The sequence below is a fragment of the Camelina sativa genome, chromosome 14 (genome assembly GCF_000633955.1).
Source record: "Camelina sativa cultivar DH55 chromosome 14, Cs, whole genome shotgun sequence".
Lineage (NCBI taxonomy): Eukaryota > Viridiplantae > Streptophyta > Magnoliopsida > Brassicales > Brassicaceae > Camelina > Camelina sativa.
Window position 1 is genome coordinate 18,869,140 of NC_025698.1, and position 14,489 is coordinate 18,883,628.

At 35.6% G+C, this 14,489-nt stretch overlaps 2 protein-coding genes across 2 annotated transcripts; one reads left to right on the forward strand and one right to left on the reverse strand.

Annotated features, from left to right (window-relative positions):
- Positions 319-753, forward strand: LOC104743763. The gene has a single exon (XM_010464809.1). It carries the CDS (start codon positions 319-321, stop codon positions 751-753), a length of 435 nt encoding a protein of 144 aa, XP_010463111.1.
- Positions 11,565-14,489, reverse strand: LOC104743764 (immune-associated nucleotide-binding protein 8). The gene is made up of 5 exons (XM_010464810.1): positions 14,267-14,489; positions 13,879-13,988; positions 12,209-12,373; positions 12,000-12,131; positions 11,565-11,915 (listed from the first exon to the last, which is right to left on the reverse strand). Exons 1-5 carry the CDS (start codon positions 14,487-14,489, stop codon positions 11,775-11,777), a joined length of 771 nt encoding a protein of 256 aa, XP_010463112.1. The 3' UTR covers positions 11,565-11,774.

A 14,489-nucleotide genomic window follows, 5' to 3' on the forward strand; every position in this document is an offset into this window, starting at 1 on the left:
GGACAGGTATAATTAGATAATCGATGCTAGGCGGGGATTAGTCATTAATCAAGGCGGAGAGAGTGGACCTAGCGATTTTACGGGGCGTAATCGGTTCTAGGCGGAGATTTTTAAAACAAGGCTTACACATAACGACTGTTAACTCTAGTGACGGAAATGTTAATCAGGATTAAAATATAACCCCACGTGGTTAATTAGAAGGAACTAAAGACAATTTTGCCCTCTTCTTCTTCCCCCAAATCGATTTCGAGTTTTAGAACCCTAAAATTTCAGAAAATCAAATTTGGTTTGAGAGAATGGTGAGTTTGGTTTGAGAGAATGGTGAGCCAAAGTTCAGGGTCTGATGTGAATTCAAACCGGAGCTGGGATCCTCTTTGCAGCACATGTGGTAGAGTTACAACTGTTGCGAAGTCATGGACCAATGACAATCCGGGTAGAAGATTCTATAAATGTGTTGTTCATGGATTCTGCAATTGGGCAGATGAACACTCACCATATGGGTGGCAGAAGGTGAGCTTACTAGAGGCGATAGATGAGATTAAGCAGCTGAAAGAATCTCTTAGGGCAATGAATGAGCAAATGGTAAGTGGTTCCAACACCGATTTACTGAAGACAGAGGATGAAGAGAAAAAGAAGCTCGAGATTTCAGTTATGGCAGCTACTGAGAGGGAAAAAATGCTTCGACAGTTCATCTTGTTGTCTTGGGGCGGATTCATTGTTGTAATTGGGTTGATTCTTGCAATGGGGAAGTAGGTTACTCTTATGAATTTAAAGTTGTTTTGACTATCTTTATCTATGGATGTAATTGTACTCTTATAAATGAAATCCAAAAAACTGAAATCCAAAAAACATCTAATGTCATTCATAGCCGATAGTTTGAAATTATAAGAATCCCTCCACCAAAAACAATCATGAACCTATGATAAGAAAGACATCATCCTACTCAAAATCATCCTACAAGTGATAGTTGGTACACAAAAGACTGGTAGAGACTGGTCTTAATACTAATCCAACTTTTTCTCAGGTCTCCAAACGCCAAACACCTTATCAGACCAAGGTGACATAAAAAATACAGGCGGCTTTGGAGCATCATCAGATCCACTTACACGACCCTTACCACGAAACTTGCCTTGAGCCTTGCCACAACCATTTCCACGTCCAGGAGGACGTCCACGTGCACGTCATGTACCAGTTTTTTTAGTTGCAGTTGGAGCACTTGAATGTTGCGCTGGAGCAATTGAATGTTGCGGAACTTCTTGATTTTGTGTGGATTGACTTTGAGCTAGAGGTGGTGTAGATTGACTTTGAGCAGCCCTCCACCTTTTTGGTGCATTTTGGAAGCTTCATGGGTCATCATTATCCTATAACACAACCATGATTACACATTAGTCATACTCAATCAAACAAATATCATCTTACACCTAATCCAAATTACTTACCAGACTCTTTCGTGGTCTGCCCCTTTTGCGTGGAGGAGCAGGTTGTACTGCTTGTTATGTGCCGGTTCCCTTGTTGTGTCCTATTTGCTTACAATTGCTACAAATCACAGTTTTACCTTCTCTTGTAAGCTTAGTTGGATTAGTTGATGATTCACCTGGCTCCTTTATCCTGTTTTCTTTGGGCGCCCTCGCTTCTTCCTCTTATCAGGCACTTCAATTGGTCCTTTGCCCGTTCTCTTCCACAATCTTTCGCCATTTACAGGGTCTATGTTCTCCTTGTATGTATCTTGCCAATGTCAGAGTGTTGTTTGTAAATATCTATCAACATAACTACACCGAAAACATCACATTAGTCGACAATCACATTACAAATGAATATATGAGCAAGTTCATAGTTACATACTCTTCTGAATCACGGTTGTGGCAAAGAGTTCAAAGTGGGGAAAGGCTAAGGCAAAGTAAGGAGAAGCTCGTTTCGTGGGGTGAGGAGGTTGGCTCTCATGAACGAAGACAAGGACTTGAGCGACAGGACTTGATTGTTGTGAGATAGGGGCCAAATCCGGATCCTCGATTCCATCATTTCTTCGTTGATGAGCTTGATCATCTTGGTTGTTGTAATGATTTGGATTGGTAGGCTCAAAGGGGCATCGAGAGGTAGGGTGCATAATCCTGCAGCAATTAGTACAGATTTTTTCCATCTTCTCATACTGAAATCCTAGCATGGCTCTGTCACCTGTTTGAAATCTCACCCTTCTAAAAAACCTAAAGCGATCAGTTATGGAAACCCTGATTTTCACTCGGAGGAATGAAATCTGGTTGGTAACTGAGTCTTCAAAGTCCACCTACACTAATTCCCCTAATGATCTAGCTATCCTGCGGATAGGTTTAGCAGAAACATAGGAGATAGGGATACCCCTGATTTGGACCCAAAGATCTAAAGAAGTTAAGAAATCCTAACGTGGTAAGTCATCCCACCTTTGCAAGGCAACAAACCATCTATTAAAGCTCCATCGTTCCCGGCGTAGTACTGATATCAGCTCTCTTTCAGAATGGAAACGAAACTGGACAAAACCGAAGATGCTAGTCCCCAGGCTGTATGAAGGTTTGCCGCCACTTCAAACAGATTTTGATCCACAGGATTTAGTGGTCCGGAGATCAAGCTAAGCCTGTTACTTGCTAGGACATCTTCATAATCTGAGTTTGGGATTAGGAGTTCTGGGTCTTCTCTCCCTAGTGCGAAATTTTGAATCTCATCCCATAGATCTTTCTCCATTAGACTCTCTAAGAAGGAAAACGATGAGGTTTGAAAACGCTAGTAATGGTTATATATAAGAGAGAGAAGGGTTAAGAAGGAAAAAGGAAGAGGTAATAAAATTTTAAGAATACTGCAGAAGTTATCCAAACAACAGGATCAAGGGAGAAAATATATACTGTAGTAGAACCAAAAGGATTGAAAGTAGCGAGATAAGATGAAAAAAGGATAAGTGAAGGGAATCAGATAAAGTCAACTCATTGAAAAGAAAAAAACTGGGAAGAGACAAAAAAACATCTATCAAACCTCTTCAGAATATTTAATCTTATACCTAATTCAAACCTAGCAACCAGGAGAAGCCTATGTATTTTTCGGTTCTTCTAAAGCAAAAAGGCTGTTAAGCCACCTTGGAGGACCCATAGCTACGTACGACTGGAAGAAATTTTTTTGAGTCGCACTACGGACAATAAGGGTAGCTCCTTGATTGGAATGTGATTGTGCATTCTCCATTTTCCACTCTTTTATGAAGCAGAGACTTCTTCTTATTTCCGATGCATAAAACTGGAAAGAAGGTCATTCTTGAGAATAGTTAATTGCATTGATCATTTGAGAGGCTTCTGATGAAAAGATCACCTGGTAAATATGATGATTAACCATAATATCAATAGCCCACATGGTACTTTGAAATTTGGCATCCACCAAACTGGTAATGTTAGAGAATGAACGTCGACTATGCATCTTAACTTTGCCATTCCAATCTCTTAAACCAAGAAAAGCCTCCTGTTTGAGTAGTTTTGCACCATGCCATTCCGATATTACATTTCAGCCAAGAGTTTGGAGGACTAATCCAATCCAGGGACTTTGGAACTAGCCTGTCGAGTTTCCAAACCTTGAGCATTAACCCATAACGTTGCTTCCTCTCTTATTTTGAGAACCAAAACTAGTATATCCTTTGATTTTCCTTCAAAAAAGAACTCATTTTTGTGTTTCCATAGGTACCAAAGCATCTAGGGAAAGCTTTTTCTAATATAATTGGGGATTTGCTGATTGTTATCTATAGAGAGCAAATAGGAGATATTAGCATATTCAGAGACCTGATGAAAACCTTCTTCAGGGGTAGGAATCTCCGACAGCGCCCATACTTGTCTGGCAATGGAACAAGAAAAAAGAACATGATTGATAGATTCTTTCTCATGTCCACAAAATTGACATCTCAGATCTTTGCTCAATCCTCTACTTTCCAATCTGTCTGCAACAACAATAGTTCCACTTAAAGCCCTCCAAATGAAATTTTTAATTTTTGGCGAGGTATGTAGAGACCACACCTGAGTCTTTAGATCGTTAAGAGAGGGTCTCATTTCTGCTTCAAAGATCAGATTCGGTTTATTCAATTGGCTTGCTAAAGTGTACCCTGTTTTGACTGAATAATCTCCATTCTTAGTATGTATCCAACTCCAAAAGTCTGACTTTGATATTACTAGATTATTCGCTAAAATAATAGACACGTCTCTGGGATAAAATAATTCCTCTAATGAACTTTGATTCCAGGTTCTCGTGAACAAGTTAATTAAAGTAGATACCTTCAAATCCAGATTAATGAAAATATTTTTCGTTAAAGGAATTCTTCTTCGTCCATCATCTAAGAGCCACAGATTGGTCCAAACATAATTATTTTGACCATTGCCAATCATTATGTTGATCCCTTTCAGCAGTAGTTCTCTACCATGAAGAACACTTCTCCAAATGTAAGAAGGTCGGTAACCCATTACTGCTGTTAGTATCTGATTGTTATCAAAGTATCTACTCTTCATAACCCTAGCAAACAAACAGTCAGGGTTTTGTAAGATTCTCCAAGCTTGCTCAGCTAATAATGCCTGATTGAAAGCCTGCAGATCCTTAAAATCTAGTCCTCCTTGATCTTTCCTTAAGTAGAGCTTATCCGAGCTTATCCAGTGAATCTTTTTCTTATGTTCCATTGAATTCCACCAAAAAGTACACATTGCGGAAGTAAGTTTTTGACAAGTGGTAATAGAAACCTTAAAACATGTTATCGCATATACAGACAAAACCAGAGCAACTGCTTTCAGAAGGATTTCCTTTCCTCCTAAAGAGTTTGATCAAACCATCTTGAGAGTCTAGATTTCAGTCTATCATAGACATAGTCAAGCATATCTACCTGTGATCCACTAAAACATTCTGAAAGGCCTAAATAAGATCCTGCACTCAGATCTTTATAGAGTTCTGAGTGTGCTGATCTACTTTTGAGCCAAAAGTTATCGAAGATTTGTTGACATTAATCTGTTGACCCGACATATCACCATAAGACCGCAATATACTTTGAAGGTTGTTAACCTGGTAGAGAGAAGCTTTACAACTAAAGAGACTATCATCAACAAAAAGGAGATGATGGAGAGAAGGCCCAAAATTAGAAAACTTTATTCCTTGAATTGACCCATCAGTCTCAGCTCTATTCAGCATGTGGGTAAGACCTTCATTGCAAAGAAAAAATAGGAAGAGAGAGATAGGATCTCCCTGTCTCAAGCCTCTCTGAGGGGAGATCATGCCAAAGGATTGATCATTTAGTAGGACAGAATAAGTAATTGTGGTAACACAAAACATAATCCACTGAACCCACCTACGATGAAACCCTAAGGTAATTAACAATCTCTGAAGATAATTCCATTCCAATCGATCAAAGGCTTTGGACATATCAGACTTTATTGCCAAGTATTCTAAAGAAATGGAAGGATGAGTTCTCAACGCATGAACCATTTCATGAGCTATTGAGATATTGTCAGATATTAGACGTTTGGAAACAAAGGTTGACTGAGTTGGGGACACTATTTCAGGTAAGAGGGGTTGCAGTCTCGAGGCTATAATCTTGGATATGATCTTATAAAGGACTGAACATAAACTATTTGGTCTAAGATTTGACATTAGATTGGAATTCCTGACCTTAGGAATAAGACAAAACTGTGTGTAGTTCCATTCAGTTGGAAAGGTTCCTATGTTAAAAAATCTCTGCACTTCCTCTATAACTTGAGGACCGATGATTTCCCAGTAATGTTGAAAGAACAGGCCTGTCATTCCATCTGCTCTCGGGGCTTTAGTAGGGTTTATTGAAAAAACTGCTTTTTTGATTTCTCCACTAGTCACTTTGCTTATTAAAATTTCATTCATTTGGGCAGAAACTTTAGGATGAAAATCATGGAATACCAATCGAAACTGCTTAGGTTAGATGAATGGAATAATTCGTTTAAGGAAGTGATAACAACCTCTTCTTTTGAAGCCTCTGATTTTTGAATGTTCCCATTGGTATCCATCAAGGCATGAATTCTATTTCTTGATCTATTTGCTTGAACAGAGGCATGGAAACAATTTGTGTTACAATCTCCTTCCTGTAACCATTTTTCCCTACTCTGTTGACTCCAATAGGTCTCTTCTTCTCTATAGGCTAGAAGCAACTGATTCTTAAGACCATGAACATGAGAAAAGGAAGGAAAAGAGGAAGATTGTTCCTGTTCTAAAGTAATATGAAGCTGATTAATTTTATCTAAAGAGTTGAATTGATTTTCCTTTTTCCAATTTCTTAAAGCCTTCCTGCATCTCTGAATCTTATCCGAGATTGAAGAGATAGGAGAATTGTTGAACCAAGCAAGGGAGATAGCTTCTTTAACCAGGGGTTTATTTAATAATCCTTTATCAAATCTAAAATTCCTTCTGCAAGGACTACTAGAGGATAAAAGTTTGACAAGAACATGTTTGTGATCGGATCCTCTTTTTTTCTAAAAATTGCTGATTAGAGGCTAGAAATAAGTTAAACCAGGTTTTATTCCCAAAACATCTATCTAATTTGCTCTGGATCCACAAGTCACTTCTTTTACCTCCCCAAGTGAAGCTATTACCATGAGAAGGAAGTTCAGTCATATCGCAGGTTCTGAGCATGTCCACAAAAGGTAAGAAGGAGGCCTCGCTTCTTCTAGGTCCTCCTATTTTCTCACCATTCTTCAGAATTTCGTTGAAGTCCCCAAGCATACACCAACTTTCTTTTCTTGTTAAACCAATACGCATTAGTTTTTCCCAAACTAATGGTCGGTAAGTAAACAACGGATCTCCATATACACACGAGACGAAGAAATCTAGTGAACCAAACTTAAGATGGAGGTCTAGGAGGTTCTTATCCACATAAAGAAAGGTGATATCAACATTGATTTTCCAAAATAAAGCTAAACCTCCGCTCTTTCCTATAGGGTTGATAGTAAATACTCTATCATATCCTAACCATTCGTGTATATCTACCAAAACATTACTATTATTCATAGTCTCCATCAAAAACAAAATCTCAGGGAAATATTCTTTAAGTATTTCCTTGAGACGAGGAATTGTCAAGTCTTGGAACCGTCCCAATCCTTGACAATTTCAGCTCAGAATGCTCATTAGATTGTAGACGATCCCTCAATTGGGACCATCTTTTGTTTTGTGTTCTTAGCTACTTTGTGAAGCTTATTTTCTTCTACTGAACCTTTCCTTTTACCCAACAAATTTAATCCTGAATCTAAGGTTAATTCAGAATTTATTGGAGGATAGTGTATAAGAATACCTATTTTGTTTCGTGTTGGCTTAAGAGATTTCTTTCTGGAGGAAAAAATTGCTTTTGCTGTTCCAAAAGTGCTAGCATCCGAGTTAAGAATATCATAGACATAAGAAGAGTCCAACGGAACTTCATAAAGGTTTGCTATGTCTGGAGGATCCCTTGCAGAGGCAGAAGGTAGGTTTCAAAGTCTGTTCTTGAGTTCCAAGTTGAGCGTCTGTTGAGTCTTCATACAACATGGGTGAAACTGGATTGCTAATCTTCCGGATTGGAGGAGCCAAGTCTTGTTCAATTGGAAAGGTTAGAGCCGGAGAAGTAAAAGATTCCAAGACTGTGGATCTATCATGAACTAAGTGCTGTAACTCTTTGCCCTGAAATTCTTTTTGCTTATGAAGAAACAGAGGGCACTTCTCTCGTTCATGTGTGAGACGCTGGCAGAAGTAGCATCTCTTCTGAATCCTTTCATAATCATATAGGATTGTAACAGCTTCACCAGAAGGAAGAACTATCACTTTGAATCTTCGAAGTGATTTTGAAACATCAAAAAGTATCTCCGCTCGAACAAAATCCTGATTCTAAGAAATTGATGGATCGTAATCAAGTTGAGTAACTGGTCCTCCGAATTCTGCAAATACCTTAATTGATTCTTGCGTGTGATGGTTAACCGGTATATTGCGAATTTGTACCCATATTGGAATTGATTGGAGGTAAGCAGGCGTAGGTGATTCAACCCATCTAGTAAGGACTATTGTCCACTGATTATACGTATGCACCCCCAGGCTAAGTATCTTTTCCAAATCTTGTTCGTACTTGAAGATAAATTAGAATTTGTCTTTCGAAAGAGCCACTCCCCTAACCCCTGTCATAAATTAACCACTTCCTTGGCATATCCAAAACTATATCCGAAACGTTTTGGCAATCAGGATTGAGAATTCTACCCATTAAACTCATAGAATTTGTATTCTTTGAAGAAAACTGGGGCAGATCCGGCAGATTAAATGGCTCATCTGCTTCTTCTAGTGACATGGCCTTAATCATGTTATCAATTGATTCACACATACTTTAGGAGCTTCGGTTGATTTCAGGATAGACAGGCTGATAGCAGCAGAGTTTCAGAATAAGAAGAAGGTTTTGAAGATCTTGGAGAAACATAATAGATGAGAATTAGAAACCCAGAATATACTAAACAAGGATGTAAACAGGTGAAAAGTAAGAGGATAAGGGTGTTTTTCCGACAAAATATTTTTCCTGGATGGTTAAAGACTCTATTACACTGAGAGTATCCTAACCCAAAAAAGGGAAGCCATTTTAAAGTTATATTGATTTATTTCTTGCAAAATGAAGTGAAAATAATGAAAGAGAAGAGTAGAGATGCTAAGCGGACCTATAACCCGTGGACTTGGCCCAAATAGTATCACGATGGGGTGGGTATGGAAACAAATATATTAGACCTGTTTTGACAAATCCATATGAGTTGTGGATTTTAACGGGTTAGCGGGTCGACCAAAGGGCTATCCAATTTTAAATTAATCTTTTAGAATATATTTCTTTTTCAGTTATTTTATAAATATTAATTATAGGTCCATGGGCGGATTTTGCATTCGGTTTTAACGGACATAACTTTTTTGCATTCGGTTCTCAATATCAATCCTTTTAAAATTCTGGAACACGTTGTTGTTGTCAAGGTGAGCTAAATTAGCCATTGTATTTAATATTTGTGTCAGGACCCGTGGGACAAAATATTATTTTATCTTTTATAAATATAATCTATATATTATTAAAATATAATTTGTGTTTAAGTTTGTTGTCTAATTATTTTCAAAAATCTATATATCTCTCATGATTGTGTGACTTAATAATATGTGTTAATGTGTATAATTGAATGATATTATGTTATTTTATTTATATACTAATCTAATAATATAGGCAATTTTTGCCTAATTTCTGTAAATCTAGTAATTATTTTTTACTTAAAACATAAGTATAATTTTTATGTTTTAAATTTTTTTTTGACCCAGAAAAAGGATTAAAAAACATTATTATATTGGAATTATATCCTTTAAAGTTATATAACCCGTGGAAAGTGAGGAAGGTGTATATAGAGAGATGATTGTTAAGGTAAGTAAATCATGTCTCTTCACGCTATATGATGAACTTCCTATAGTAGAGAATCATGTATATACAGCGATGGTAACTAAGGTAAGACAATTAAGGATATCATTTATGTGGTTTATAGTGCAATGTAAATTTTTTTACAATTTGGACTTCGATTTTTATACAACCTAAACATACGAAGGCCCATAAATTATGTACATTGATTATTATCAAGGAGCCCATAAAATGATCAGAGGTCTACAAAATTTAATGGCATTAAAATGCAAAAACATTCCAAAAACGTATTTTTGAGCAACAACGGCTGCAAAAATATTAGTATAGATTGAATGGATGGGTGACTAATTATAAGGAAAAATGTCATTTAAACCATGAACTTTCAAATTTTGGCCATTTAAACCATGAACTTTGTTGTAAACCATTTAAAACATCAACTTTGTTGTAGGCCATTTATATATATGCAATAACAAGATCCTTCATTCACAAGTATATACGTGACCATACACATGTAAACATAAATATATACAGGAAAGTCCACATAAGGCAAAAAATACAACAATATATTTTTAGACAGAGTGATATCTTGTGTTTTATGTAATTTTAAAGCTTAATTTTTTATTGTTTTGTGCATATTCATGAGCATTTAGGTTGTTTAGGTTGCATTTTGCATCAAGTTTGTTATCTCTGGAGTAGAGATGCACAAGGAAAGTGTGCTTTGGAGCCAAATAAGTCAATAATTAGCAATATAATGGAAAACACACATTTGGATGCACACAAGATGATCGATGATTCAGAACCAGTCTGCAGTCTCTCAAAGATCGACTCGTATGAAGACCTTGCCTTGGGATTTAGCTCCAGAGTTCTCTATCTAAGTTATTGGAAATTGAGTAAACCTTTCAATGGAGGTGATTTCAGGCCAATCACATGTGCGTGTAAAGAGTTATACCTGTTTGAGTGAACGTATATACAGCCAGAGTGAAGACTGGAGCCACAAGACAAAACGATCGACCATTTGGTCAATCAAACAGAGCCAGACTTCACCAGACCTCCAGACTTCACACGATCGGCCGAGCAATCGATCATTTGGTCGATCAAGACACAAGACGGACCCCAGACTTCAACAATCGACCATTTGGTCGATCAAATGGTCGATCAACCCGAGCTGGACTTGACCAGACTTCCCACACTTGACCAATCGACCAAGAGATCAACCAATGGTCGATCAAATATAATTTTTGGAACCAAAACCCGGTTTGTTCCGTTTTTCTATGATTTGTTTTATTCCAATCCGGTTTGTCCCGGGTTAGTTTCCTATTTTCCTATAAATATACTAACTACTCATTAGGAGAAAGAATCCTTTTTTTTTTAGCAATTGTTAGGGTTTTTAAGGTTTGCTTTTCTGGATTTTTTGAGACCTTTGTTTGATTTCAAGTTTTTAATAGTAATCTTTTCTTCATTTCTCCTAATCTATAACCTCTTGTTATGATTTCACAAAGATCAAGCTTTTTCCTTTGTGTGATCATGATTAGGAGTGAGTAGATCTTTTAGGACTTTGGGCTTGGTAGATTAGGGGGATAGATGGTTGATCTTTGATGTTTAGGGGTTTATTTATGTGTTTCCTATCTTGTTTAGAGATAATATTGTTAGATAGCCTTGATCAAGCTTGAATCTAGATATTAGGATTTCCATGCCCAGAAGGTGTTTATTGAAATTCCTAAACCATCCTATTCAAGAGCTTTGCATTCCTAGCCAATGGAAATTGATGATTAGGGTGCTTAGTGGTTTTTTGACTTGTTTATAATGCATGCTTATCTTGTGATTACTTTTGGAAATTGTTGATTATTACTTGATTAGCATAGAATCTCTATCATAGAAATGAATTGATTTGCATAAGTGTTCTAAGCTTTAGGAATGTTCTTGATTGTTGCTTAGACATCTAAGATTGTTTAGCTATCCCCCAAGTCATTAACCTTGCCCAAGGTTCTCTTGTTTCATCTTGATTTTAAATCTGTTCTTAGTTGTTTCGTTTGTTCTCTTTCAGTTTGCATTGTTTGTTTGCTTATTTAAAGTTGCTTCTTAGCTAGTTGTTACTCAAAACCCAAATCTTTGTTTAAGTTTAGATTAAGCTCTCTTGTGTATTCTTAGTGTGTGAGTCTTTGCAGATTTGTGGATTGATAATAATTGAATAGACCAAAAAAGTACTACATCACAGAGCATGTAATACAAAATGAAAACACATAAAGCTTTGGAATACGATTGAAAATTTGGATGAACAGATCCTCGTTGCTTGTATATTCTTATAGAAACCCAAAATCCCTTTCGCAGAGAATAATTAACTGATAGTGTTTGGGGGAAATCTTTGTTCAAAAGAAGCTACTATTCAGAGAATGTTGCATGGAGATATTGGCGGCAAGGGGATATGAATCTTAAGGTCCAGGTTAAGCTCATTCTTCTCTTCTCGTGTCATCTTGGTTAACGCTTTCTCCTGTGCCTCCGCAGCATCTTTGAGCTTCTTCTCCAACTTAACAAAGGATTCAGAGCTTGTTAAATGTTAATATTGGAAAAATAGAAAGCAGTCAATTATGATCGATGATGATACTTTTACCTGCTCTGACATTTGTTTCAAATTATCCTTATACGATATAAGTGACTGATTCTTCATTTCCGCTGCACGTTCTTCTGAATAGTTCTTTGATTCCAGCTCTTCATGCTTCTTCCGTAGTTTCTCTTTTTCTTCCTGAGATACCATGGGATTCGATCTTTTTAAAGTTTCATATATACATGAGAATATATGCTAGAAATAAAATTTTTTACCTTTATCATATGGTATGTATCATCGGTATATGCCTCTCCACGGCTGCTCCTTCTGATATCATCTACTAAGGAGAGAAGCTTATGGACTTGCTCTGCCTTCTTGTCTACATCATGAGTCTTGTTATCGATCACGACCTTTCGGTTACCCGACATCCTCATAACTTCCTACAATGAAAAGTATACGGATATGAAAACCATAGACCTAAAACTTGGTATTTTAAGTCGAATTCCTCAAAACACTATACAAAAGTTTTATTTTTTCAAATATATCAACAAATACAAAAATTGATTTTCAATGATGTAAGTTTTTTTTGTTTTTGGGTTTGGGTTGACTATTTAAAGTTTATAGGGGTTTTGGTTAAATTTTTCAAGATTTAGAGTTTAGTTTTGAATGTTAAAAATTTAGTTTTACTTGTGTGGTAGTTTTAAAATAATATATTTTAGTGGTAGTTTTGGAAGAAAATTTCTCATTTTGGTTTTATTTACAAGAATTGGCCTTTTAATACTCCTAACTAGGTAAGGATAAATCAATTTAAAAAAATTATTTTAAGCAAAATTATTATCTAGAACCAATATTGTTTGTGTCAAACATAAATACATAATATGTAATTAAAGTTTTTTATTTATGTATTCAAAACAGCATTTAATACGTTTCACCCGTGAAATTTTTGAATGTGTAAGAGATTTTATGGTAGAGAAAATATTGATATTATATCTTTTTATATTTTATTTTGTAATCATAACAATTTTGCATATTTCTTATGTAACCATAACAACATATACTAAATTACTCAGTTTAATTATTTAATTTTATTATATGTTATTAACAATCAGATTCTAAACTAAATTATATGAAAATAATCTACTTTATTGATTTAAGTTTTTTGATTAGGCTATTTAAATCTTTTGAGTTAGTCAGTTTGTTAATATTTTCTATAAATGACCGATTATTACCAAAAAAACCATTATGAAAAAATTATTGAAATTCCAAAATCAACGTATTCGTGTAAGAACCCGAGAAATATGAGAACGTGGTAAAAAAATATTTATAAAATGTTACAATCTATGGCAATATATAGTTTTATGTGTTTTAAAAATCAAATTTATATTTATGGTTTATCGAGTAACTATAACAGTTTTCCATAATCTAATAGCCACTCATTTTAAATATATTATAAATTTTTTTGGGTTTATTTATAATGATAAGGGTTATTGTCTCATTCCTTTTTAATAGCATATATATATGAATATACAATTAGAACGTATATTCTTATTCGGTTATCAATATTTCCATTTTTAATGAATAATGACACTAAATGTTGAGATTAATTAGTTTACATACTAATATATATATATAAATAATCACACATCATGATATATTGATATCCCCTAATTTGTTGTCATTTTTATATTTGTTTATAAATATATATAAATCTATATTTATTGGGAATTATTTTTTTTTTAATAAGTTGAAGATAATTAAAGGGTAATATACTTATTTCTATAATCTATTATAGTAATAACTATTGAAAGCTTGTTATTTAAATTATTATGGTAATAATACTAACATAAAAATAACATTTTGTTTTATATGATTATGTTAATAAGTTATATGTTTAATAAGTTATATGTTTTTTATTTTTATTAACTTTATATTAATTGATATTTGCCGATAAAAGTAAAACTAAGAGCACTGCATGTATCCCTCCTTCAGCTAGAGTTAGGCATCTAACAATCTCCCTACTTATAAACTCAGCCGATGCCGACAAGTCAAACAGACCTGCCCCACATTAAGCAAGCAATACCTATTATTTTTTTATTACTCAAGAGTGATCCTAAAGGCTTCTTAGGCCTAAAGACTAATCTTCTGGACTCTGAGGAAACCAGGTTAAACTTCGAATCCCCGTGGCCAATGCTATTCGAACCCAGGTGGCGGGACTTTTCTTCCTCTACCACTGGACCAAGGCGACTTGGTTAAGCAGTACCTATTGTTTATGAAATCAAATGCAATGACCATACTGTCAATTCAGTCCAAGGTTCAAGTAATTAACAATATACCTGGAGTATCAATCACATTGATTTTGTGACCATCTTTTGTCACAACGCCGTGGGTCTGACATTTCATGGTTACGCCAGAAGCGTGTGACTTTGAATCAAACACTTTTCTCCCAATGAGGCTGTTCGCAGTCGCGCTTTTTCCATTCCCTGTCCGTCCTACTAGGATTATGTTTTCAGCTTGCTTTGAAGAATGACCTTTCTGTTGAGCTCCACCCTTGTTCAT